The sequence below is a fragment of the Chlorocebus sabaeus genome, chromosome 5, assembly GCF_047675955.1.
Source record: "Chlorocebus sabaeus isolate Y175 chromosome 5, mChlSab1.0.hap1, whole genome shotgun sequence".
Taxonomy (NCBI): domain Eukaryota; kingdom Metazoa; phylum Chordata; class Mammalia; order Primates; family Cercopithecidae; genus Chlorocebus; species Chlorocebus sabaeus.
In genome coordinates this window covers 10,444,930-10,470,504 of record NC_132908.1, presented here as the reverse complement: position 1 = coordinate 10,470,504, position 25,575 = coordinate 10,444,930, and the positions used below count along the sequence as shown (strand labels likewise).

The window sequence follows — 25,575 nt, the reverse complement described above, 5'->3', positions numbered from 1 at the left end:
AGGGTTCAGAGCCACCGTTGCTGCTGCAAAGAGTGCTGCCCGGGCCGTCCCACTGATATCACCAACTATGCGTCTAGACAGGGCACAGATGGCCCTGCTGTTGTTGCTGGCCAAGCTGGGACTTCTAGCTCAGGCCTGATGCTCTTGCAGGATGAGACTGTCATCATCTCCAGGTCACTGGTTCCCTCTCCGAGGGAAGAAGTCTGCGTGCTCTCCTGGACAGCCTTGCCACCTCCCTGTTTGTGTGATGCTACTAGCAGGGCCCCCCAGCAGGGCTGCCTGGGTTCCCAGGCTCACTGCACACAGCACTGAAGTGACAGGCAGCTGGTGCGGGGACTGGTGTTAGCACCGCTGAATGCCAAGCCTGGAGTTCTCACTCCTTCCTGGTACCAGGCTTCGGAGCTGAGTATAACCTACCAGACTAGGACCCTCTTCCCCTCCTAAGTGGCCTCATTTCTGGCACCCATTGCTGCACAGAGAAGCCACATTTCTTTTTTCTTTCTTTCTTTCTTTCTTTCTTTTTTTTTTTTTGGGTGTGTGAGACAAAATCTCGTTCTGTTGCCCAGGCTGGAGTGCAGTGGCACGATCTCGGGTCACTGCAACCTCCACCTCCAGGTTCAAGCGATTCTCCTGCCTCAGCCTCCCGAGTAGCTGGGATTAGAGGTGTGTGCCACCACGTCCAGCTAATTTTTGTAATTTTAGTAGAGATGGGGTTTCACCATGTTGGCCAGGCTGATCTTGAACTCCTGACCTCAAGAGATCCACTCACCTTGGCCTCCCAAAGTGCTGGGATTACAGAAATAAGCCACCGCACCCGGCCCAGATGCCACATTTCAAGAGCTGTGTTTGAATATCCTGAGCTCACTCATGGGGAGGGCTATCTGATTTGGGGGTCCTGTTTCTCCCAGGGGCTCCTCGGTCCCTCTGTAAGTGAGTTGATGGTGACAGGTATGAGGGCTCTACCACCTCCATCTGCTGACACTTCCCAGGCACCAGCCGGGTTGGGGTGCACATGGATGGGGGTGAGTGGGCATCATCCACTCCTTTTCCTAGCAGCTCCAGTCCCAGCTGGTGTGGCCTGTATGTGGAGAAAGTAAGGCAGAGAGGCCAGTGACTCATTTAGGGCCACCCTGCTGTTCAATTCCCACCAAGGTAGTGGATGGCAGAGGTGGAGTAAAGACTGTGTCCTCTGTGTCTCCATGATGGTGGTTGACAGGAGCCCACAGTCCCTCGGATCCTGTCACCATCTTCATTCCCACCAGGTCCTGGTGAGCTTTTGCTTCCAACAGCAGCCCCTGCACATCTTAGCTAGAGACACCCCTCATGATGTAGGAACCTGCTTTCACTGTGTGTGTTCCTAGAGCCAATGGGGCAAGGGCGAGATGGGCAGGGGAGTATAAATACCCCAGCTCCCTCCTCCCACTGGAGACTCTGAGAACCCCCTGTAGGGTGAGCCACAGTTACCTTCTGTTAAGGGTTGACTGTGTCCTTCATCTCCAAATTCCTACATTGAAGTCCTAACCTCCTGTACCTTAAAATGTGACCTTACTTGGGGATAGAGTCATTGCAGACATCATTAGGAAGATGAGGTCACACTGGAGTAGGGTGGATCCCTAATCCAATATGACTGGTGTCCTTATAAAAAGGGGAAATTTGGACACAGACACGCATACAGAGAGAACATCATGTGAAGATTGGATTACGCAGCCACAGCCTAGAAAATACCAGAAACTAGGAGAGATGCTGGGGACAGATCCTTCCCTAGTGCTTGCAGAGGGAGCAGGGGTCTCTAGACACATCAATCTCGGACTTTTAGCCTCCAGAACTGTGAGACAATGAATTTCCGATTTTTAAGCCACTCAGTTTTTTGTACTTTTTGATACACCTTTGAGTGCCTTTGTCTGCTATCACACTCCTGTGTGGCCTCCCTGCCTCTCAGCCCATCTCCCCCTCCCTTCCCAGGGCACTGCCTAATCCCTAAGGCGTTCATGCACCCTTATACAGGGTATGGTCTGCTTCTGGGGAATCCTATCTAACAGCGGGTTTTTGTGGTTGTTGTCGTTGCTGTTGTTGTTGTTTTCTGAGACAGAGTTTCACTCTTGTCGCCCAGGCTGGAGTGCAATGGCACCATCTCAGCTCACTGCAACCTCTGCCTCCCAAGTTCACGTGATTCTTCTGCGTCAGCCTCCCCAGTAGCTGGGATTACAGGCATGTGCCACCACAACCAGCTAATTTTTATATTTTTAGTAGAGACAGGGTTTCACTGTGTTGGCCAAGCTGGTCTCAAACTCCTGACCTCAGGTAATCTGTCTGTCTTGGCCTCCCAAAGTGCTGGGATTGCAGCCATGAGCCACCATGCCCAGGCTACAACAGTAGGTTTTAAGGAGCAATGGCAAACTCGCCAGCAGCAGACAGAGAATGAAGTGAGCACACCGGTCTCTGGGAGTGGTGAGCTTGACTCTGCAACCCCATCTAAGGGGGAATAGCACCGCTCAGCTCCCACCACAGGGAATTCAGGCTCCATGTCACCTGAGCTTCCTTAAGAAAAAACAGAAATACAGACTTCAAAAAAAAAGTGACATCTGATTTTTCTTTTCTTTTCTTTCCTTTTTTTAAAGAGACGGGGTCTCACTCTATCACCCAGGCTGGAGAGCAGTGATGTGATCACAGCTCACTGCAGGCTTGAACTCCAGGGCTCAAGCGATCCCACTGCAGCCTCCCAAGTAGCAGGGACTGCAGACACAGGCCACCATGCCCCGCCTGGTTAGTATTTTTATTTTTTATTTTATAGATATGAGGTCTCGCTTTGTTGCCCAGTCTGGTCTTGAACTGGCTTCAAGAGATCCTCCTGCCTTGGCCTCCCAAAGTGCTGAAATTACTGGCGTGAGCTACCACACCTGGTCCCAATTTTCCAATCCTGGCCATTAACTCCATGAACTCTGCCTTTTTTTTTATTTTTTTAAACTATGCAGGTCCAACCCAAACATGTCTGGAACCCAGAGTTGACCCTTGGGCAGGCACTTTGCAACCTTGGGTTAAAGGTTTGGCAGGGACCGTGCACCCCAGTTTTGTGTGATGGGAAAAGCTATGAGCAGGGAGCAGGTGGAGACCTGATATCTATTCATGGGTCTACCACTGGTTTGCTGTTTACACCTGCTTCAAAACCTCTCTGAGCCTCAATCACCTGATCTGTAAAATGGGTATCATGTCATGCACTTCACCTACCTCCTGGAGTGAAAATAAAGGTGGATTGACATAATTTATTTAGCAAACAGTTACTATGTGCATGCAGTGTGCTGAGTATGTGATAAAACATTAACTCCTAGCCAGGCACAGTGGCTCATGCCTGTACTCCTAGCACTTTGGGAGGCTGAGGCAGGAGGATCACTTGAGTCTGTTCCAGACCACCCCGCACAACATAGCAAGACCTCGTCTCTACGAGAAATAAAAAATTACCTGGGAGTGGGGTGTACACCTGTAGTCCCAGCTACTAGGGGGCTAAGGCAGGAGGATTGCCTGAGCCCAGGAATTGGAGGCTGTACAGAGCTATGATTGCAGTACTGCACTCCAGCCTGGGTGACAGTGAGACCCCCATCTCAAAAAACAAACAAACAAAATAGCTCCTGCATTCCATCCAACAGCCCTTAAAAGCAGGTCATGATTCTCATTTCACACTGGAGAAAACTGAGGTTCAGAGAGGTTTAGTGACTTGTCCAAGCTATTTATCTCCCGACTGAGAAGAGGCAGAGCTAAGCTTCCAAGGATGCTGACTGCAAAGCGTCTGAGTCCACAAACTGCTATTTTGGTTTTTGTTGTTGTTGCTTTGGATACATAGGAAGGAGAGAGATGGGCAGTGACTTCCCGGCTTGCCCTGTGGATCTCTGGACAAGCTGTATGGGGAGGAACTGAGCCTGCGTGGGTGATGCTGGCACAGAGCAAAGCTTCCTGACCCAGTCTGGACAGCGGCCAGGACTGGGCTAAACAACCTACCACCCTTTCTCCTCAGCAGCGCATTTCCCGTAAATCATGGCAGCCTGCCTGCTGGCTCGCAGACCTGCCAGGGCAGGCAGCCGGCTGTTGCTTGGGCTCCTCCTGCAAGAGGCCCCCAGGACTCCCAAATCAGGGCCTGGGTAATCTGAGTCCCGCTGGCCGCTCCAGATCAACCTCCATGCTACAGCGGCTACTCTGGGCTCCCGGCCTCATGTCTTAAATGTGTCCTCCACGTTGACACAGGTGGCAGGGCGTTTTGGGAGGGGATGGGGGCAGGTGGGCCTGTGCTGAAAAGTGGCGTGCGTGTGTGTGTGTGTGTGTGTGTGTGTGTGTGTGTGTGAGAGAGAGAGAGAGAGAGAGAGAGAGAGAACTAGATTGAGGCCAGACCCTCCTTGGGAGGCCATAATCCAGGCCTCTGTGTCCCCTGAATTGTAAAGTCCTCATGAGGGGACTCTGTGGAGATTTGCTGCCAGGCGCGTGTCCTGAGTCGCTCATCCCTTTGTTCACCCACTCACTGCCGGCTTGTGGAGTGCCAGCCGTGCACCTGGCCCCACGCTCTATGAACAGAAGAAGCGCCTGCCCTTATGGAGAGAGTACCCTAGTGGAGGGATGGGGAGGGTAATCTTACCAAACTAATAAGAAAGCGAGAGTATTAGAGATTGTAGAAAGTGCTAGAAAGGGAACAAACATGTCGGGCCACAGTTTGCATCCCAGACCCTCAAGAGGGACTGAGAAACTGGGTGGGACATGAGCTGGGCTTCAGCGAAGGCCCCTTGAGGGGAGACCTCGTATTTTTAGCCCTGAGAAAACCAGGAGGAGAAGGGCACTCCTGGCCGGGGAATCAGCAGGAGCACAGGCCCTGAGCCAGGACGGGGTTTGGAAGTTTCTGAAAACCTTGGAGTCTGGCCAGTGTGGTCAGAGCATGATGAGTGGCACGGGGAGGAGTGGGAACTACCAGCAGGTCCTGATGAAGCAGGGCCTCTAGTGGGGACACTTCAGACCCCCCGGCTGCTGGGGGAACCACCAGCATCATGATCTCCCCAGCTCTGTCCCCATGGGAGAGGCCTGCTAACCTCTGGCTGCTCCAACAGGAGGCAGAGGTCCAGGGCCCATCCTGCCCAATGGGTAATAGCCACTACTCCCCAGCCCGGCCGGCCGCAGAGAAGGCCCTGTTGACCTGACATTTCTGTCTCTTGTCCAGGCCCTTGAGTGACAAGAGGCCTTCTCTGGCCTGTTTGCTGACTTTCCACCGCCCTGGCGAGAGGGTGTGTTGCCCGGGAGGCCAGGCGTGTCACATCAAAACTTGGCTGTCCCTTTTGTTCCCTGGTCCGGAATTTCCCCTATCTGTGCTTCTGGAGCCCTGTCTCTACACAAAATAAAATTAGCAGGCCGGGCGCGGTGGCTTACGCCTGTAATCCAAACATTTTGGGAACCCGAGACAGGAGGATCACTTGACGTCAGAAGTTCCAGACCAGCCTGGCTTATGTGGCAAAACCCCCTCTCTATTAAAAATATAAAAATTAGCTGGGCGTGGTGGTGGGTGCCTGTAATCCCAGCTACTCAGGAGGCTGAGGCAGGAAATCGCTTGAACTCGGGAGGCAGAGGTTGCAGTGAGACGGTGCCGCTGCACTCCAGCCTGGGTGACAGAGCAAGACTCTGTCTCAAAATAAATAAATAAATAAAATAACATAAGCTAGGCATAGTAGCATGTGCCTATGGTCCTAACTATACAGGAGGCTGAAGTGAGAGGATCACCTGAGCCCAGGATTTTGAGACTAGCCTGGGCAACACAGTGAGACCCCAACTCAAAAAAAAAAAAAAAAGTAAAATTTATTTGCTTTGTCCCCCAGGCTGGAGTGCAGTGGCATGCTCTTAGCTCACTGAAGCTTCTGCCTCCTGGGTTCAAGCGATTCTCCTGCCTCAGCCTCCAGAGTAGCTGGAATTACAGGTGTGCACAACCACACCTGGCTAATTTTTGTATTTTTTAGTAGAGACGGGGGTTTCACCGTGTTGGCCAGGCTGGTCTCGAACTCTTGATCTCAAGTGATCCGCCCGCCTCAGCCTCCCAAAGTGCTAGGATTACAGGTGTGAGCCACTGTGCCTGGCTGTTTATTTTAATTTTGACAGGCTTTCGCTCTGTCACCCAGACTGAAGTGCAGTGGTACAATCACGGCTCATTGTGCATTGACCTCCTGGGCTCAAATGATCCTCCCTCCTCAGCTCTTCAGTAGCTGAGACTATAGGCACATGCCACCATGCCGGGCTAATTTTTGTATTTCTTATAGAGACAGGGTTTTGCTATGTTGCCTAGGCTTGTCTCTAACTCCCCAGCTCAAGTGATCCTCTTGCCTCAGCCTCCTGAGTAGCTGGGACCACAGGCATGCACCACCATGCCAGGCTAATTTTTTAAAAAATTATTATTTTTTTGTAAAGACAGAATCTCACTATGTTGCCCAGGCTGTTTATTATAATAATACATTCTCTTCAATCCACTATGTCCAAAAGATTATCATTATAGCATGTAAACAATTAAAACATGATTTCAATATTATTATTTTACATTATTTTATTCCTACCAGGTTTTTTGGTTTTTTGTTTTGCTTTTTTTTTTTTTGAGACAGAGTCTCACTCTGTTGCCCATGCTAGAGTGCAATGGTACGATCTCAGCTCACTGGAACCCCTGCCTCCCGGGTTCAAGAAATTCTCCTGTCTCAGCTTTCTGAGTAGCTGGAACTACAGGTGCCTGCCATCACACCTGGCTGATTTTTGTATTTTTAGTAGAGACGGGGTTTCATCATATTGGTCGGGCTGGTATCGAACTCCTGACCTCAGGTGATCCACCTGCCTCAGCCTCCCAAAGTGCTGGGATTACAGGCGTGAGCCACCGTGCCCAGCCTTTTATTCCGACCAAGTCTTCAGTCTCTGGTGTGTACTTTGCCCTGATAGCTCATCTCCGTCCAGCCTCACCCCATTGCCAGGGCTCAGTAATGACTTGTGGCTCCTGGATTAGACAGCACAGCTTTGCATGGGGCATTTAGTGCACTTTTGACAAGCTCTTGTTTGTTGTTTTTTCACTTGGCTGTATGTATCTGTCTGCAACTAGAATGTTAGCCTACAGAGGGTCAGTGTTGGAATTACAGGCATGAGCCACCATGCCCTGCCTGAGTTCCCTTATTTTTATTTGCTAGATCTGGCAACCCTACCTGGGGAGAAATGACAGGGTCGTCGTCAGATGCCAGGGAGCCGGGTGTAGATCTTAGGGGCCAGTGGGATCGTAAGGAGTGCCATCCATAGCAATGCTGGGCTGAGGGTGATGAGCAACTGCTAGCTTTGGTATGACAGGTCTGAGGGCTGCCACTTCCATCCTGCCTGGTGGGGACACGGAGTGCAGCTTGGGTCTTTCCAAGCCCCAGATGTAGTCAAACTCCTTCCACTCCCCACTGACCCTCTATGCCAACTGCCCTTTGCTCACAGCGAAAGAGTCAAACATTCTGCGTGCCTTACAGCCTGCCATGGTCCTGCCGGACTGATGTCTTCTTCCTCCCCTGGCCGAATGTTCTCCAGCCTCTGGGCTCCAGCACCCTGACCTGTGTTTGCCAGAATTCAAACCCAAGCCTCCGCCTCCGGGTCCAGGACTCCTGGGGTCACTGGAGAGAAAGACTGTGTGTGTACCTCTGTCCAGGTGCCCTTTGTCCCGGGGGTATGCAGTATGATGTCAACAGGAGCCACTGAGGAAAGGCCAGCTCTGTTCTGCCAGGAAGACAGATATCCCCAGCAGAGGCCCCCGACATGAGGCTCCTGTCCTGTGTGTTGCTGGCTCACAGGGGCTCCTGACCCGAGACCCCTCTGCTGATGGCCCTAAGTCACCATCAACAAGGCCGCTGTTTCCTGAGCCCCTGTTCTCAGAAGGGCATTTGACATGTTTTCTCTAGTCCTTCATCATCCTTGCCAGGTAGGGGGAAAGTATGGCCCCACTTTACAGATGTGGAGACCGAGGCCAGAGAGGTGAAGTCCCCTGCCTAAGGCGACCTGCCCCCTCCCAAGCAAAGCCTGAAGACTCCAGATGTTGACCTCCAAGGTCATCCAGAGGCCAGTGGCTACCTGAGCCTGTATCTCCTTCCCTGGGGTTGTTCTGGCTTCAGGGTCCTAAGCCCAGCTGCAAGGATCAGAACTGGGGTTGCTTCTCGCAGGTCTGCTCCCCAAATCCTTCAGGGGCCAAGACCAATAGGGGCTGGGGGAGGGGAGAGGGTCAGTGTTCCCCAAAGACTGGGCTTCCAAGCCGTCTCTGTGGCTCTTATTTTTTTTTTTTTTTTTTTTTTTTTTTTTTTTTTTTTTTGAGACGGAGTCTCGCTCTGAGGCCCAGGCTGGAGTGCAGTGGCCAGATCTCAGCTCACTGCAAGCTCCGCCTCCCGGGTTCACGCCATTCTCCTGCCTCAGCCTCCCGAGTAGCTGGGACTACAGGCGCCCGCCACCTCGCCCGGCTAGTTTTTTGTATTTTTTAGTAGAGACGGGGTTTCACCGTGTCAGCCAGGATGGTCTCGATCTCCTGACCTCGTGATCCACCCGTCTCGGCCTCCCAAAGTGCTGGGATTACAGGCTTGAGCCACCGCGCCCGGCCTGTGGCTCTTATTAAGGCAGACCCCCAAGCCCCAACCCTGGAGGTTCAGAAAACCTAGAGTGAGATCCTAAAATCTACCCCCTCCCCTTTTTTTTTTTCGAGACTGAGTCTCACTCTGTGGCCCAGGCTGGAGTGCAGTGGTGCAATCACAGCTCACCACAACCTCCACCTACCGGGTTCAAGCAATTCTCCTGCCTCAGCCTCCTGAGTAGCTGGGATTACAGGCTTGCGCCACCACGCCCGGCTAATTTTTGTATTTTTGGTAGAGACAGGGTTTCGCCATATTGGCTGGGCTGATTAACTCCTGACTTCAAGTGATCTACCCACCTTGGCCTTCCAAAGTGCTGGGATTACAAGTGTGAGCCACTGTGCCCAGCCTAAAATCTACCTTTCAACAAGGTGTCTCTGCTGCAGCCAGTTTTAAAACCAATGAAGAGTTCTCTGTGCAATCCTCAGGCCCTCTGCCCATGCCCCAGATTCAGGAAGCTGACCCCGCAGAGGGCCGTCTGGACCATGTGTAAAGGGAGGGTGCTTTCTTCCGATGAGGGAATAATAGGGTTTCACATGTGGCCCCAGCACCGGTATCTTCAGCCCTCTGCCCCATGTGGACAGGTTAGGAGAGAGAGAAGTGACTCTGAATTTTTAGAGCCACCTCCAGATGGCAGGAGCTGTGGATATTTCTGGAGGAATCTCCAACCCAGTGGCTGAGAATGACAGTTGGTCTTGAGTGGGGATTCCAAGGGGGTTTTCCCATGACTCCAGGAGCCCCAACTCAACAGACACCAACAGCTGGTGATTCTTAGGGTCAGAGAAAAAGCCCCTAAATGTTCTGCAACGGCTTCTTCCCTCCAGCTGCCCTCCTGCCTCCTTCCTCCCAATAGCCCCTCTAAGGCTGCTGGGGCCTGGCTGGGAGTGGGCCTCTCCGTTCACCCTTCTGGACAGGAAGAGCCCACAGGCCTTTCTAGAAAACCAGGCCTTGGTGGTTTAGATCTTTTCAATTCAAAGGGTGGTTCAGGGAGCAGCAGCATCAGCTTCTCCCAGGGGCTCTTAGAAATGCAGGATCTTGGCCGGGCGCGGTGACTCAAGCCTGTAATCCCAGCACTTTGGGAGGCCGAGACAGGCGGATCACAAGGTCAGGAGATCGAGACCATCCTGGCTAACATGGTGAAACCCCGTCTCTACTAAAAAAAATACAAAAAACTAGCCGGGCGAGGTGGCGGGCGCCTGTAGTCCCAGCTACTTGGGAGGCTGAGGCAGGAGAATGGCGTAAACCCCGGAGGCGGAGCTTGCAGTGAGCTGAGATCCAGCCATTGCACTCCAGCCTGGGCGACAGAGCGAGACCCCGTCGTAAAAAAAAAAAAAAAAAAAAAAAAAAAAAGGAAATGCAGGATCTTAGCCGGATGCGGTGGCTCACACCTGTAATTCCAGCCCTTTGGGAGGCTGAGACGACAGGTGGATCACTTGAGGTCGAGACCAGCCTGGTCAACATGGTGAAACCCTGTCTCTACTAAAATACAAAAACTAGCCAGGCGTGGTGGTACATGCCTGTAGTCCCAGCTACTTGAGAGGCTGAGTCAGGAGAACCACTTGAACCCGGGAGGTGGAGGTTGCAGTGAGCCAAGATTTAGCCACTGACTCCATCTCAAAAAAGAAAGAAAAGAAAGAAAGAAAGAGAGGAAAGAAAAAAAAAGAAAAGAAAAGAAAGAGAGAAAGACAGAGAAAGAAAGAAACGCAGGATCTCAGGGCCTGCCCAGACCCCCAGACCCCTGAGTCAGCATCCAGCTTCTAAGCCAACCCCAGGTGATTCGTTTGCAGATTGAGGGGTCAGAAGCACTCATTTAAATCCCTGGTTCTTTACCTTGCAACCCAACACCTGGGAGCTTTAAAAAGCACTGGGATAGGGTTCCATCCCCAGAGAGCCTGATTTAATTGGTCCATAACACAATCCGGGCAGTGGGTCTTTTAGAAGCTACCCAAATTGCAGCAGAGTTTGGCAAATATATATATATATGTATAAATATTTTTATTAAAAAAAATTTATATATAAATATTTTTATAAAAATATATGTAAAATATATTATATATAAATATTTTTATGAAAATATATATAAATATATTTATTAAAATATATAAAATATAAATATGTTTATTAAAAATATATATATTTATTAAAAATATATATATTTATTAAAAAATATATAAATATTTATATATTTAAATTTAAATTTATTAAATTTATATATATTTAAATATTGGTTCCCAAAGATGGCATAGTAGAGGCTGGGTGCAGTGGCTCATGCCTATAATCCCAGCTCTTTGGGAGGCCAAGGTGGGTGGATCACCTGAGGTCAAGAGTTGGGAGACCAGCCTGGCCAACATGGTGAAACCCCCTCTCTACTAAAAATACAAAATACAGACATTACCCGGGTTGGTGGCAGGCAGCTGTAATCTCACTACTTGGGAAGCTGAGGCAAGAGAATTACAGGAACCCGGGAGGCAGGGGTTGCAGTGAGCAGAGATCGCACCATCGCACTCCAGCCTGGGCAACAAGAGGGAAACTCCATCTCAAAAAAAAAAAAAAAAGAGAGATGGCACAGGAGAAAGCACTCTCCCTCCACACACACCTGGCAGGCCTCTTGTGGGGTCAGCTTAGGGAATTGGGGTGGGGGCGGAAATCCTGGAACCCAGGCCCAGGATCAGAGATGAGGCAGCTCCTGCCTCTGCCTCCGCCCATGGAGACCAGCAGTGGGGAAAATGTGTCAGGGGCTTGTGGCCCAGGGGCCCACTTTGGAGTCACCAGGGGCGGGGTACGTGTACCTATTGCCCAGGCAATAGGGCAAAGGGCAGGACCAGTGGCTTTGGCATCTTGATGCTCAGACCTCTGCCCGTGGGTGGGGGTTCAGGACAGGGAGAGGACACACAGGAGAGGAGAGTCACTGTGTCCTGGGCCAGGAAAGACCCTCAGGTAATAAGTTTTCTTTCCGGGGAGTCACCCAGGAAGACTTCCACATCAAGAAACACTACTATTACTATCAATAATAATATTAATACTAATAATAATTTTGTGCTTAATAAGTGCCTGGCATGGCGATGCACGCAGATCTCATTGTGGTTCTGAAGCTGTGACTGCAGCAGCATCACCCCTTGAAAGGCAGATGAGGCTGGGTGTGGTGACCCACTCCTGTAATCGAACACTTTGGGAGGCTGAGGTAGGAGGATGGCTTGAACCTAGGTGTTCAAGACTAGCCTGGGCAACATAGTGAGACCCTCCTCTCTACAAAAAATAAAAAATTAGCCAGGTGTAGTGGTGCAGCCTGTGGTCCCAGCTATTCGGGAGGCTGAGGCGGGAGGATTTGCTTGAGCCCAGGAGTTTGAGGGCACAGTGAGCTATGATGGCACCATTGCTCTCCAGCCTGGGCGACAGCGAGGCCCTTTTCTTTCTTTTTTCTTTCTTTCTTTTTTTTTTTTTTTTTTTTGGTGGCGGGGCGGGACCGGGCGGGGAAGGCAGATTCTAGGGCCCCACTCCAGGCCTTCCACATCCCCTGGGCCGGGCCTGAGAATCTGCTTTTCACAAGGTTCCTGGGAATTTCTTGCGCGCAGAGACTGTTGGGAAACACAGGATTTCTCCCAACCCTGCGTGCGGCTGCCCACCACTGACATTCATTCCTTGCCTTATCATTCAGTCCATCCACTTTTATGCGCTGTGCACACCATTCGCTGACGCAAACTACCCCCACCGCCCCAAGCCCCACTCCCATTCCTCCCAGTATCTCTGTCCGCAGTTCCCCAGGCTGTTCCCTCCCTGCCGCCGCTTTCTCTCCCGGGCGCGTCCCCGGCGAGCCGAGCCCCCTCCCCAGCCCGCGACTGCGCCCTGGGCCCCGAGCGCCCCGCCCCACCCGAGAACCTGCGCTGAGGCGGCCCCACAGGGCGCAGGCCCAGACCCTCAGCGTCCACCGCCCGCTGCCCGTATCCGCCTGCCCGGCGTCCGAGCCCTTCACCGGCGACGGGTAGAGCTGGAGCCCTGGGCCTGGGCGCCAGGTGGGCTCCTGGGAGGGTTATGAAGCAGGTAGGGCCACGGGGATGCTGGGGCTGGAGGTGGGGCGGGGACGAGAGGAGCCTGCGGGAGCGCTGGAGAAGCCGGGAGGAGGAGGAGGGATGCGCCGGGGCCTGGGGCTGGGCTGCACCCGGTGGTCGGGAGGCTGGAGAGGTCTTTGCCACTGAGGCCGCAGCGGGGGAGCCCCGCCAGCTCGGAGGGTCCACTTGGGAACCCAGTGGGGTGCGAGTGGAGTCCAAGCCCAGGAGGACGGGCCGGGTGGGGTCGGGGTGTGCACCGTGCTTGGGCCTGCCACCTGCCCTTGCTGTCCCCCCAGGCCCTGGTGGACGATACCGAGGATGTGTCCCTGGACTTTGGAAACGAGGAGGAGCTGGCCTTTAGGAAATCCAAGATCAGGTGTGTTGGGATGGAGCTTGGGTCAGGCGTTCCCCAAAGCTGCAAATTCATTCATTTACTCATTCATTCAAAATATACTGAGCACCTACTGTGTGCCAGGCCTGGGTCTGGGAACTTATCTGTGAACACATCAGACAAGGTCCCTGCCCTCCTGTAGCCTGCATTGGGAGAAGCAGGAAGAAGGGGTGGAGCTGATGTTGAACAGGCAAAGAGATTAATGAGATAATTGAATGTGAGAAGAAATTCAGCCCTGTGATGAAAGAGAAGGTAACTAGAGAAGGCTACTTGCCTTAGTGCAGCCATTGGAAGGCCTCTCTGAGGAGGTGGCATTTGAGCTGAGACCTGAATGATGAGAAGCAGCCAACCATGGGAGACTCCAGAGGAAGAGTGTTCCAAGCTGAAGGAACAGCAAGCACAAAGGCCCTGGGGCTATGTTGTGAGATCAGAGAAAGCCACTGAGGCTAGAGGGGAGCAAGCTTGGCAGTGGGCTGGACACGTGGAAGAGGGCTTGGAGTTTTATTCCAATCCCTGCTGAGTCTAGTTAGACAGGCTAGTCCTGGGTCAAGTCACTTAACTGCCTGAGAGCTCTAGCATCCCAGAAGGTGGCAGGACCAAAGCATGAGGAGTGACCTGTGAACGTGGTTACCGATGGCCCAGGCGGCAGCCCCTTCTAGAAACACCCACAGCTCAGCCTCACTCACGCACCCAGTTCTGCCCTATCTCTCCTTCCAGCTATCAGAGCCAGTAGGCATGGGATGGGCCTTGGCACCTAAATGCCATTCCTTGTTAAGTCTCTGTTTTTAAAATCAAACTCTCTCATAAACCCCCGAAAGGAATAGACTGTATTAGTTTCCTATGACCGCTAGAACAGATTACCATTATCATCTTGGCTTAAGACAAAAGAAGTTTATTCTCCTGCAGTTCTGGAGGCCAAAATCCACAGTCAGTGTTCCTGGGCTGAAACCAAGGTGGCAGCAAGGCCATACTCCCTTTGGAAGAACTAGGGGAAAATCCGTTCTTTGCCTTTTCTAGCTTTTGGTGGCTGCTGGCATTCTGTGGCTTGTGGCCTGTTCCTCCATCTTCAAGGCCAACATTATAGCATGTTCAGATCTCTCTCTGTTCCATGGTCAGGTGATATGTGTGTGTGTGTGTGTGAGAGAGAGAGAGAGAAAGAGAAGTTTCCCTGTGCCTCTTTCTTATAAGGACTGTTGTGATGGCATTTAGGGTCCACCCAGATCATCTAGGATAACCTCTGCATCTCAAGATCCTTAATTATATGCTGAGTGCAGTGACTCACACCCGTAAATAATCCCAGCACTTTGGGAATCCAAGGCGGGCAGATCACTTGAGGTTAGAATTTCATGACCAACCTGGCCAACATGGTGAAACCCTGTCTCTACCAAAAGCTATAACAATTGGCAGGTAGGCTGGGCGCGGTGGCTCAAGCCAGCACTTTGGGAGGCCGAGACGGGTGGATCATGAGGTCAGGAGATCGAGACCATCCTGGCTAACACGGTGAAACCCCGTCTCTACTTAAAAATACAAAAACTAGCCAGGCGAGGTGGCGGGCGCCTGTAGTCCCAGCTATTCGGGAGGCTGAGGCAGGAGAATGGCGTGAACCCGGGAGGCGGAGCTTGCAGTGAGCTGAGATCTGGCCACTGCATTCCAGCCTGGGAGACAGAGTGAGACTCTGTCTCAAAAAAAAAAAAAAATTAGCCAGGTATAGTGGCACACACCTGTAATCTCAGCCACTCAGGAGGTTGGGGAAGGAGAATCACTTGAACCCGGGAGGCAGAGGCTACTGTGGGCTGAGATCACATCACTACACTCCAGCCTGAGTGACAGAGTGAGACCCTGTCTCAAAAACAATTCTTAATTAAATTACATCTGCAAAGTCCCTTGTGTCATATAAGGTAGCCGTCACAATTTCTGGGGATTAGAACCTAGAGTTCTTTTTTTTGAGACAGGGTTTTACTCTGTTGCCAACGCTATAGTGCAGTGGTACAATTACAGCTTACTGGAACCTCAAACTTTTGGATTCAAGAGATCCTCCTGCCTCAGCCTCCCAAGTAGCTAGGACTATAAGTGTTGCCACCACCCCTGGCTAATTTTTTAAAAATTTAATTTTGTAGAAATGGGGTCTTGCTATGCTGTCCAGGCTGATCTGGAACTTCCAGCCTCAAGTACTCTTCCTGCGTCAGCCTCTCAAAGCCCTGGGATTATAGGTATGAGCCACTGCACCTATCCAGGACCTGGATATTTTCGGAGGCTATTATTCATCCCACCATAATGGCCAGTGATTGTCTTTAAGGGAAGACACTGCAGGAGAACTGGAATCCTGGGTAAAGAATCTTCTAGAACATCTGAACTCATATGTGTTCAATCTCTATTGAGCATCTCCTGTATGCCCAACTCCGGGCTACTGGCTGCGGATATGCAGAGTTCAGGACTCCACTCCTGCCTTTACGGGTTGCCCTATCTAGGGCAGCGTTGCTTAATCTCAGCACTCCTGACATTTTAGGCCAGATACTTCTTTGCTGTAGGGAGTGTCCTGTGCACCATAGGATGTTGAGCAGCATCCCTGGCCTCTATTCACCAGATGCCAGTAGCAGCCCATCCATAAAGTCTCAGGCATTGCCAAATATCCTCTATGGGGCAAACTTGCCCCCGGTTGAAAACCACTGATTTGTGGGGTGGGAGTAGGCATACCAGTGGCTGTTACAACTCAGTATTTTTGTTTTGTTTTGTTTTGTTTTTGTTTTTGTTTTTGAGATGGAGTCTCGCTCTGTCACACACACTGGAGCACAGTGGTGCAAACTAGACTCCTTGCAACCTCTGCCTCCCGGGTTCAAGCAATTCTCCTGCTTCAGTCTCCCAAGTAGCTGGGACTACAGGTGCACGCCACCACGCTTGGCTAATTGGTGTGTTTTTTTTCTTTGTTTTGTTTTGTTTTAGTAGAGATGGGGTTTTACCATGTTGGCCAGGCTAGTCTCAGACTCCTGATCTCAGGTGATCTGCCCGCTTTGGCCTCCCACAGTGCTGAGATTACAGGTGCGAGCCACCACGTCTGGCTAGAACTCAGTATTTTAAATCCTGTGATAGGCAGAAGCTGGGGCTCTTCACCCTGGCCAGAGGAGGAGGAAACAGCTAAGCTGGGACCCACAGGTGGCGTAGGAGTTGGTTAGGCTGGGAGTGGTAGATATACCATGGGGAGGCCTGGAGGGAAGGTCATGCGTTTAGGGTGGTTCAGTGTGGCTCAAGACCCAGGTGCTGGTGAGTGGCCTGAGTGGAGATTGGGGCCAGACCCTGCAGCACTCAGCAACCAAGCTCCAAGCTCTGGACATGCATTGTCCACTGAACCTTCTAGAGGATGGGGCTGTGCCTTTTTCTGTGCTGTGCAGCACGGTGGCCCCAGCCACCTGTGGTGACTGAACAGCTGAAATGTGGCCAGGGCGACTGAGGGACCGATGTTTCAATATTATTTACTTTAATCAAATTGAATGTAAATAGACACATATGACTGTGGCATTGGGCAGGGCAGTTCCAGAGTTCAGTCACCGTGGAAGGATTTTGCTCAGGGCAGTGATATGAGGATTGCAGGATGTTGGCTGGCTTGTTGGGGTAGAAGGAGGGTAGGAGATCAGACCAAGGCCCTGGCAGGGATGATGGAGGAAAGGGGCCCAGAGGCACAGGGGAGGTAGAACCCACCTGCCTTGCTGATGGTCAAGATGTAGGGTGGGGACAGGAATCATCAGGGTGATGCTCAGGCTGGTGGTCTGGTGACTCAGGTGAAGAAGCACTTTTGGAGGAAAGATGTTGAGTTCAGAGTGGTCCTTGTTAGGCTGTGTTGGAACATTCTAGTAGCCAGTGGACAGCTGGGAGGAGAGGCCACTAGGGCTGTAATCAGAGATCTGGGAGGCAGCAGCTCATGCATCCAGGTGGGTATGTTGGAGAGCCACCCATCCCAGAATCCTTGGTGTGCCTAATGCAGATTCCTAGGTCTGGCCCTGGACTTATTTAACCAGATTCACAGGGGATGGGCCTAGAAACATAAATTTAAATAGCACCCCCAGATGATTCTGATGCATAGGAATGTAGAGATGGCTCTAAAATCCTGAGAACAAATTAACTTACCCGGATAGCAGTGTAGAAAGGGAATTTTTTTTTTTTTTTTTTTTTTTTTTTTTTTTTTTTTTGGAGATGGAGTTTCTCTCTTTTTGCCCAGGCTAGAGTGCCGTGGTACGATCTTGGCTCACTGTAACCTCCGCCTCCCGAGTTCAAGTGATTCTCCTGCCTCAGCCTCCTGAGTAGCTGGGATTACAGGTACGTGCCACCATGCTGGCTAATTTTGTATTTGTAGTAGAGACAGGGTTTCCTCAGGTTGGTCAGGCTGGTCTCGAACTCCTTATCTTGCGTGATTGTCGTACCTTAGCCTCCCAAAGTGTTGGGATTACAGGCGTGAGCCACTGCGCCCAGCCTAGAAAGGGGATTCTTAACTGAGGTCTACAGATGGGCTTCAGGCGTTCAGGAAACCTCTGAAAACTATTATCTAAGTTTCATATGTGTGTTGTTTTAGGAAAAGGATCCAAACTTTATTTGTTTGTTTGTTTATGAGACAGGGTCTTGCTGTGTTGCCCAGGCTGATCTTGAACTCCTGGACTCAAGCGATCTCTCTGCCTTGACCTCCCAAAGGCTCCAAACATTAATTGGATTATCAAATGGTCCCGTGATCCACAAAAGTTACGAATCACTAGTGCAGAGTGAAAATGGTTATTTGTAAATCCCTTGTTGAAATGGATTCCAGACTGACATCGAAAGGAGGTGACGCTGTGGAAGGGGGCCTGTCACAGGAGTCTGGGACGTTGGGTTCATCTCTTCCTTAACCACTTTCTGGCTTTATGATTTTTGGACAGGTCACCTTGCTTTGCTGGGCCTCCATTGGCCAGTCTGTAAAATGGGGATAATTGTATCAGCCTGACTTCACCACGCGGTTACTATACAGTTTATTTAGTAAATATTTATCCAGCATCTGCCGGGGCAGGTGCTGGGCTAAGCCCTGGGCATGGAGCTCTGGTCTCTGCTGTTTCTGTCTCTGGTTCCAGGTCAGTGAGGTGCCGCGTTGTGGTGGGGGTCCCTGGGGAGTACATCGCATCTTGCAGGATAAGTGGAGGGTGTAATTCCACAACAGAGCTGGGTACATAGAGGAAACGTTAGCCTTGCTGTGTGTGTTTTTCCCCGGTGGGCAAACTTTTTATTTCTTTTACTTTTCTTCAACTTTAAAAACTGTGATTGAAAATAAAAACAAAAACCCACGCATAAAATTCCATCTTAGTCATTTTAAATTATACAGTTTAGTAGTTTAAGTATAGTCACATTGTTGTGACACAGAGCGTTTTCATCTCGCAAAACTGAAACTCTGTACCGTTTAACAGCGCTCCTTCCCCCAGCCCCTGGTAAATACCATTCTCCTTTCTGTCTGTATGCATTGGACTACTCTAGGGACCCCATAAAAGTAGAATCATACAGTGTTTGTCCTTTTTTGACTGGCTTACTTCACTTAGCAGAATGTCCTCAAGGGTCATCCGTGTTGTAAAATGTGCCAGAATTTCCTTCCTTTTTAAGGCTGGATAATAATGCCATGATATGAATAAACTGTGTTTGGTTTACCCATTCATCCGCTTGGGTACACTTGTACCTCTTGCTATTGTGAATAGTACTGCAATGAACGTGGTTATGCAAATCTCTCTTTGAGACTCTGCTTTCAATTCTTTTGGCCATATACTCAAAAGTGGGATTGCTGGATCCTATGGTAGTTCTATTTTGAATTTTTTGAGGAACTACCATACCATTTTCCACATAAGTTGCACCATTTTACAATCTTACCAACACTGTACAAGGGTTCTAGTTTCTCCATATCCTTGCCAACATTGTTATTGTCTGTGTTTTTGATAGTAACCACCCTCATGGGTGTGATAACCATGTTATATCATTGTGGTTTAGATTGGCATATCCCTAATGGTTAATGATGCTGAGCATTTTTTCATGTGCTACGTGTCCATTTGTATATCACGTTTGGAGAAATGTCTATTCAAGTCTCTTGCCCATTTTTTAAATCAGGTTATCGGATCTTTGTTGTTGAGTTCTTTATTCTGGATATTAACATTTTCTCTTTTTCTATAGGCTGCCTTTTTATTCTGTTGATTGTGTCTTCCGATGCACAAAAGTTTGTAGGTTTAATATAATTCCATTTGCCTACTTGTATTTTTTTTTTTTTTTGAGATGGAGTCTTGCTCTACCCCCGAGGCTGGAGTGCAGTGGCGTGATCTCAGCTCACTGCAAGTTCTGCCTCCCAGGTTCACACCATTCTCCTGCCTCAGCCTCCCGAGTAGCTGGGACTACAGGTACCTGCCACCACGCCTGGCTAATTTTTTGTATGTTTAGTAGAGAAAGGGTTTCACAGTGTTAGCCAGGATGGTCTCGATCTCCTGACCTCGTGATTTGCCTGCCTTGGCTTCCCAAAGTGGCCTGTTTGTACTTTTGTTTCCTTTGCTTTTAGAATGTCTGTGTGTGTGTGTGTGTGTGTGCGCGCGCGTGTTTGTACGTGTGTGTGTGTGTTTGATATAATATAATTCATGGCCAGGCACTGTTGCTCACGCCTGTAATTCCAACACTTTGGGAAGCTGAGGCAGGTGGATTCCTTGAGGTCAGGAGTTTGAGACCAGCCTGGGCAACATGGCAAAACCTCATGTCTACAAAAAATGCAAAAAGTAGCCAGACATGGTGGCACACACCTGTAGTCCCGGCTACTTGGGAGGCTGAAGTAGGAAGATTGCTTGAGCCTGGGAGGTGGAGGCTGCAGTGAGCCATTATCACACCACAGAACAAGACCTTGTCTCAAAAGACAAAATGAAACAAACAAATAAAAAGAAATATAATTCACATTCCACCAATTTATTCTTTAAAAGTGTACGATTCCGTCTTGGTTTTGGTACATTCACAAAGTTGTACATCCATTACTACTATGTAGTTCCAAAAGTTTTTCACTGTGCCAAATGGGAACCCCGTACCCATTAAACAGTCCCTACCCATTTTCCCCTTCCCCAAGCCCCCGAGAACCACTAATCTACTTTCTGTTCCTATGAATTTGCCTATTCCGGACATTTCATGTAAATGAAATCTGGATTAGTCAGGGATCTCCAAAGAAACAAAACCAATGGGATATCTACAAATGTGTAGAAAGAGGTTTATGTTGAGGGATTAATTCATGCAACTCTGGAGGCTGAGAAGTCCCACCGTCTGCCGTCCACAAGCAGCAGGCCCAGGAACGCTGCTGGCATACAACCCAGCCTAGCCCGAAGGCCTGGGAACCAGGGCAGCCTACAGTGTCTCAGTCTGAATCTGAAAGCCCCAGAACAGAGGGTCCAACATGTAAGTCCTAGTCTGACTCCAGACGCCCCAAAGCCAGGAGGTATGATGTCTCAGAGGAGATGGGGACAGCTATCCCAGCTTAAGCAGGGAGAGGAAATTCCCTCTTCCTTTCTTTGTTGTCGTATTCAGGCCCTCAAAGGATTGGATAATGCCCATCCGGATTGGGAAGGGTGGGCCTTCTTTTTCCTTTCCTTTTTTTTTTTTTTTTTTTTGAGACAGGGTCTTGCTCTGTCACTTAGGCTGGAGTACCATGGTGTTATCTCAACTCACTGCAACCTCCACCTCCCAGGCTCAATTGATCCTCCTGCCTCAGCCCCCTGAGTAGCTGGGACTATAGGCATGCACCACCATGCCTGGCTAATTTTTCTGTTTTTTGTAGAAATGGGGTCTCACTATGTTGCCCAGGCTGGTCTTGAGCTCCAGAGCTCAAGTGATCCTCCCGCCTTGGCCTCTCAAAGTGCTGGGATTACAGCCCTGAGCCGCTGCCAGAGGGTGGGTGGAGCTTCTTTTCTCAGTCCGCCAATTCAAATGCTAATTTTTTTTCCCAGAAACACCTTCATAGACCCAGATGCAATCTGGGTATCCCTTAGCCCAGTGTAGGTGACACCTGTTTTGTACAATATGTGGCTTTTTGTCCAGCTTCTTTCACTTAGCACATTTGCCAGGTTCATCCTGGTTTTGGTGTTTATCATTATTTCATTCCTTTTGATGGTCAAATAATCACCCATTGTGTGGACATACCACGTTTTGTTTATCCATTCATAGGTTGACGGGCATTTGAGTTGTTTCTGCTTTTGTGTTGTTATGAATAATGTTGCTATGAATGTTTTTTTGGGGCATACATTTTGGGTTCTCTTGGGCACATACCTAGGAGTGGAATTGCTGGGCCTTATGGTAACTCTGTTTTAGCCATGCCGTGTTTCAGACTAGCTGTGAGTGAGTGAGTGTTGTGGGTTTCCAGCTGCCTTGGGATGCAGGAGGAGCCTGGGCTTTAGGTCAGACGGATCTGGGTCTTGATTCTACCATCCCTAGCCAAGTGCCTGTACCCCCACAGTACAGTTCTGGGCCCAAGCTGGCAGATGCAAGTATGCTTTGATATAAAACTATGTTTCTTCAGCTCTATAGGAAGGCAGAGGTAGAGGATCTTGAGCTCATTGGGAGATCTAGGCCCTGCACCCACATAGCTCCTTTTGCTCTACCACTACAAGAATTGTGTCTGGCTGCTACAGGCGAGAGCCAAAGCACTGTGGGTTACCTTCATAGAAGCTGTAGCCTCCGTTTCCCACCAACCTTTTCTATGACTCTGTTTACCCAGACCCAAGGCCTGCTGGCCAACTCAGTCCCTCCAGTGCAGTGGCAGTGGGTGGCAGATACAACAGTCCTCGTGGAGCCTCTGTGCTACGGGAGGCCAGGGTCATTCCCAGGCAGGCCCTCATCAGCCCAGGCTCGATGTTAACCCTTGACTCGCAGTGACCTTGAACTTGAACAGTGACCAGCGCACCTTCTGGGTCCCCAGTTTTCTCTTCTGTAAAATGGGGATGATGTTCGCTATATTATAAGGTTGTAAAAAGATGATTAAGTGAGGTGAACAATGTGTTTAGGGGACCTGGCAGGGCTCCTGATGCCCCTTGTGGGCTTCATAAGTGGCACCTGTTATTCTGATTTTGAGTGTGACTTCCACATCCTGGGCTGTGCAGAGGCATGTTCTCAGCTCACCCCGTCACTCTGGGGTTCTCCCTGGAGTTGGAAACTGTCTTCCTATGGAAAGTTATTTTATGCTTTCAAGGCACTGTTTTCACAGAATTCCTCTGAACCCAAAGGTCATGGGCTCCCATGAATTCCCTCCCAAAGTAGGAGAGTCTCTTCCTGCCACAGACAGATTTCTTACATCTAATTTTGGTCCCATTTGTCAGAGCTGGTTTTGTGTGTGGCGTCTGGCCAGTGTTTCTTTTTCTTTTGTGGAGTTGTGGGGGTATAAGGTCTTGCTCTGTTGCCCAGGCTGGAGTGCAGTGGTGTAATCATGGCTCACTGCAGCCTCAACCTCCTGAGCTCAAGCAGTCCTCCCTTCTCAGCCTCCTCAGTAGCTGGGAATACAAGCATGCACTACTACACCCTACTAATTTTATTTTATTTTATTGTAGAGACAGGGTCTCAAACTGTAGCCTCAAGTGATCCTCCCGCCTTGGCCTCCCAAAGTGCTGGGATTAAAGGTGTGAGCCACTGCACCCAGTCTGGGTAGTATTTCTTGGTTGGTCCTTGTTGAGCCTAGTGAATGTCATATTGAGAAGATCATTGTCCTGTGGTCTCAGACGCTACAGGAAGTCACATGTTAGTGGGCCCAGGTCTTCAGTCAAACATGTAAATTAAAAATCACCCCTGAAAATCCCTAAGTAGCCCATCAAAGTAAGTTTTGTCTTTCAAGAAGTCTTCAGCAATCACTTTATCTGCCATTGGATACAAAAGCAGTCCTGAACGTAAGCCCCAGTTGAAATTGTTGGCTGCTGTTTGGGGGGAACTTACGTTGAATGAAAAATAACAATAGCAAACACTTCCCCAGCACTTACTATATGCAAGCACTATTCCGGGTTTTTTATTTAGCATACTTTATTTCATCTTCATTACAAACCTAGGCACTCTTATTTTCTCAAAGTCAAGGTTAAAAAGACTGAGGCTAAGAGAGAGAGTTGAGTGACTTGCTCAATGTCACATACCTGTTCACTTCAAGGAGGGCATTTGAGCCTGACACAGTAGCGTGCACCTGTAATCCCAGTTACTAAGGAGGCTGAGGTGGAAGGATGGCTTCAGTTCAGGAGTTCGAGTCCAGCTTTGACAACATAGCAAGACCCCACCTCTAAAAAGAAAAAAGGGATTTGAACCCTTAGAACTGGGGTCTAGACTCCATATCTTACATTACATTGTGTGCAGATACTCTCAGGGCAAGACACTCAGCATGAGCTTTGCCGTGAGAACGGCAGATTCAGGGCTTCCATCTTCGGCTCACCCTGGGGAGTACTTTATATTTTCCTCCTGTAAATGCTAATGCAGAATTGACCACTCTTTAGAGCAGCTTCACAGCCTTGGCACTGTGGATATTTGAGGCAGACCATTCTATGTGGTAGGGATGTCCTGTGCGTCCTAGGATGCTGGGCAGCACCTCTGGCCCCCACCCACTACATGCCAGTAGCTTCCAACCCCTCAGCCGTGACAACCAAACATGTCTCCTGACGTGGCCAAGTGTGCCCTCACAGCCAGATTGCCCCTGGTTGAGGTCTCTGATTTAGATGATCCCTTCTCTGTCTGGGGTTTGGATTTGGATAAGTGAAATTTGTATTTGAGGGAACTGAAAGCACCTTCTAACACTTCTGTTTGTGACATTGACCAAGAGAAGCCGGAGGTGTAAGGGCAAGGAAGGAGAGGGTACAGGTGATGGTATTGATGACGCCTTGGTGGGCACTCATCCTCTAAAATCAACATTAGCACATCTCTAACTGGCACCCATGCACAGACGTGCACACACCACATCACGCTCCCACACACTAAGGAGAAGATGTTTAGCTTTTCTTTGTTGATTTTCCAGGAGTTCTCCTCACCTCAATGAGTGAGGACCCCTTATCCAAACCCCTGTCCCCGGAGCTTTTGGGAACAAAGTTGTATTGTATTGTCACCAGCTCTCTAAAATCTATTTTGAAATTATAGAAATATGACACATAAGCAGGTCCCATCAAGAGCTGATTGTTTAATTTTAAGGAAGGTTCATGATTACCAAGGAAAATAACCCACAGAATCAGGGAACTAGACAGATTTCGGTTCTCTTTGATTAGGGCACAGAATTACATATTTTGAAATTAACTCCTTACAACTAAGGCAGTTTAACTTCCTCTTATTTATATTTCTTGTTCACATGAAATTGTTGCATAAGCTGCGCCCACAATAAAATCACTGAAGGGCTGGGTGCGGTGGCTCATGTCTATAATCCGTGCACTTTGGGAGGCCAAGACAGGTGGGTTGCCTGAGCTCGGGAGTTCAAGACCAGCCTGGGCAACATGGTGAAACCCTGTCTCTACTAAAATACAAAAAATCACCTGGATGTGGTGGCAGGCGCCTGTAATCCCAGCTATTCAGGAGGTTGAGGCAGGAGAACTGCTTGAACCCAGGAGGTGGAGATGGCAGTGAGCTGAGATTGTGCCACTGCACTCCAGCCTGGGCAACAAAATGAAACTCTGTCTCAAAAGTAAATACAATCAAATCAAATCACTGAGGGGTGGTTTCTGCTGACCTGTGACCCACATAATCTGGGAAGACGTTTGGGAGAGGACATTGGTCAGGTTCTTTGATGTTTTATCTTAGACAGCAGCTTGACTGCATGGACCTGGAATATTTAGTTCTTTTATTTTTTTATTTTTGAGACAGTCTTGCTCTGTCACCCAGGCCAGAGTACAGTGGCACAACCTCGGCTCACTGCAACCTTTGCCTCCCAGGTTCAAGTGATTCTCCTGCTTCAGCCTCCTGAGTAGCTGGGATTACAGGCATGTATCACCACGCCTGGCTACGTTTTGTATTTTTAGTAGAGATGGGGATTCACTGTGTTGCGCAGGCTGGTCTCAAACTCCTGACCTCAAGCGATCCACCCGCCTCAGCCTCCCAAAGTGCTGGGGATTCAGGGCGTGAGCCACCACATCCGGCCAAATATTTAGTCATTCATTTATTTCAAGGTTAGCACTTTTGCCATTTGGGGCCAGGTCATTATCTATTAATGGGGCTGTCCTGTGCATCATAGGATGCTTTGCAGCATCCCTGGCCTTATCCTGTAGATGCCGGTACAGCCCCCATTGTGACAACCAAAATGTCTCCAGACATTGCTGGGGGACACTCCAGATCACCCACCTCTCTGAGAACCACTGGTTTATTCTTTTGCTCATTCATTTATTCATTAAACCAACAAACATTTTCAAGGACCTTTGTGTGCCAAGCACATTTCTAGGGGCCACAGAGAAAACCAGATAGGCTTGGTCCCTGCTTTCCTGGAGCTGACATTTTACTTAGGGAGAAGACAATAAACATATAAGCAATGACTGAAGCAAGGAAACTT

At 49.6% G+C, this 25,575-nt stretch overlaps 1 protein-coding gene across 1 annotated transcript in view; it reads left to right on the top strand.

Moving 5' to 3' along the window:
- The first annotated feature begins 12,173 nt into the window (after positions 1-12,173).
- The window catches only part of TVP23A (trans-golgi network vesicle protein 23 homolog A), a 50,118-nt gene continuing 36,716 nt past the window's right edge, over positions 12,174-25,575 (top strand). The window contains 2 exon segments of the mRNA XM_007985650.3: positions 12,174-12,674; positions 12,979-13,058. Of these exon segments, the coding sequence (XP_007983841.2) occupies positions 12,666-12,674; positions 12,979-13,058 (89 nt within the window). The 5' untranslated portion in view covers positions 12,174-12,665.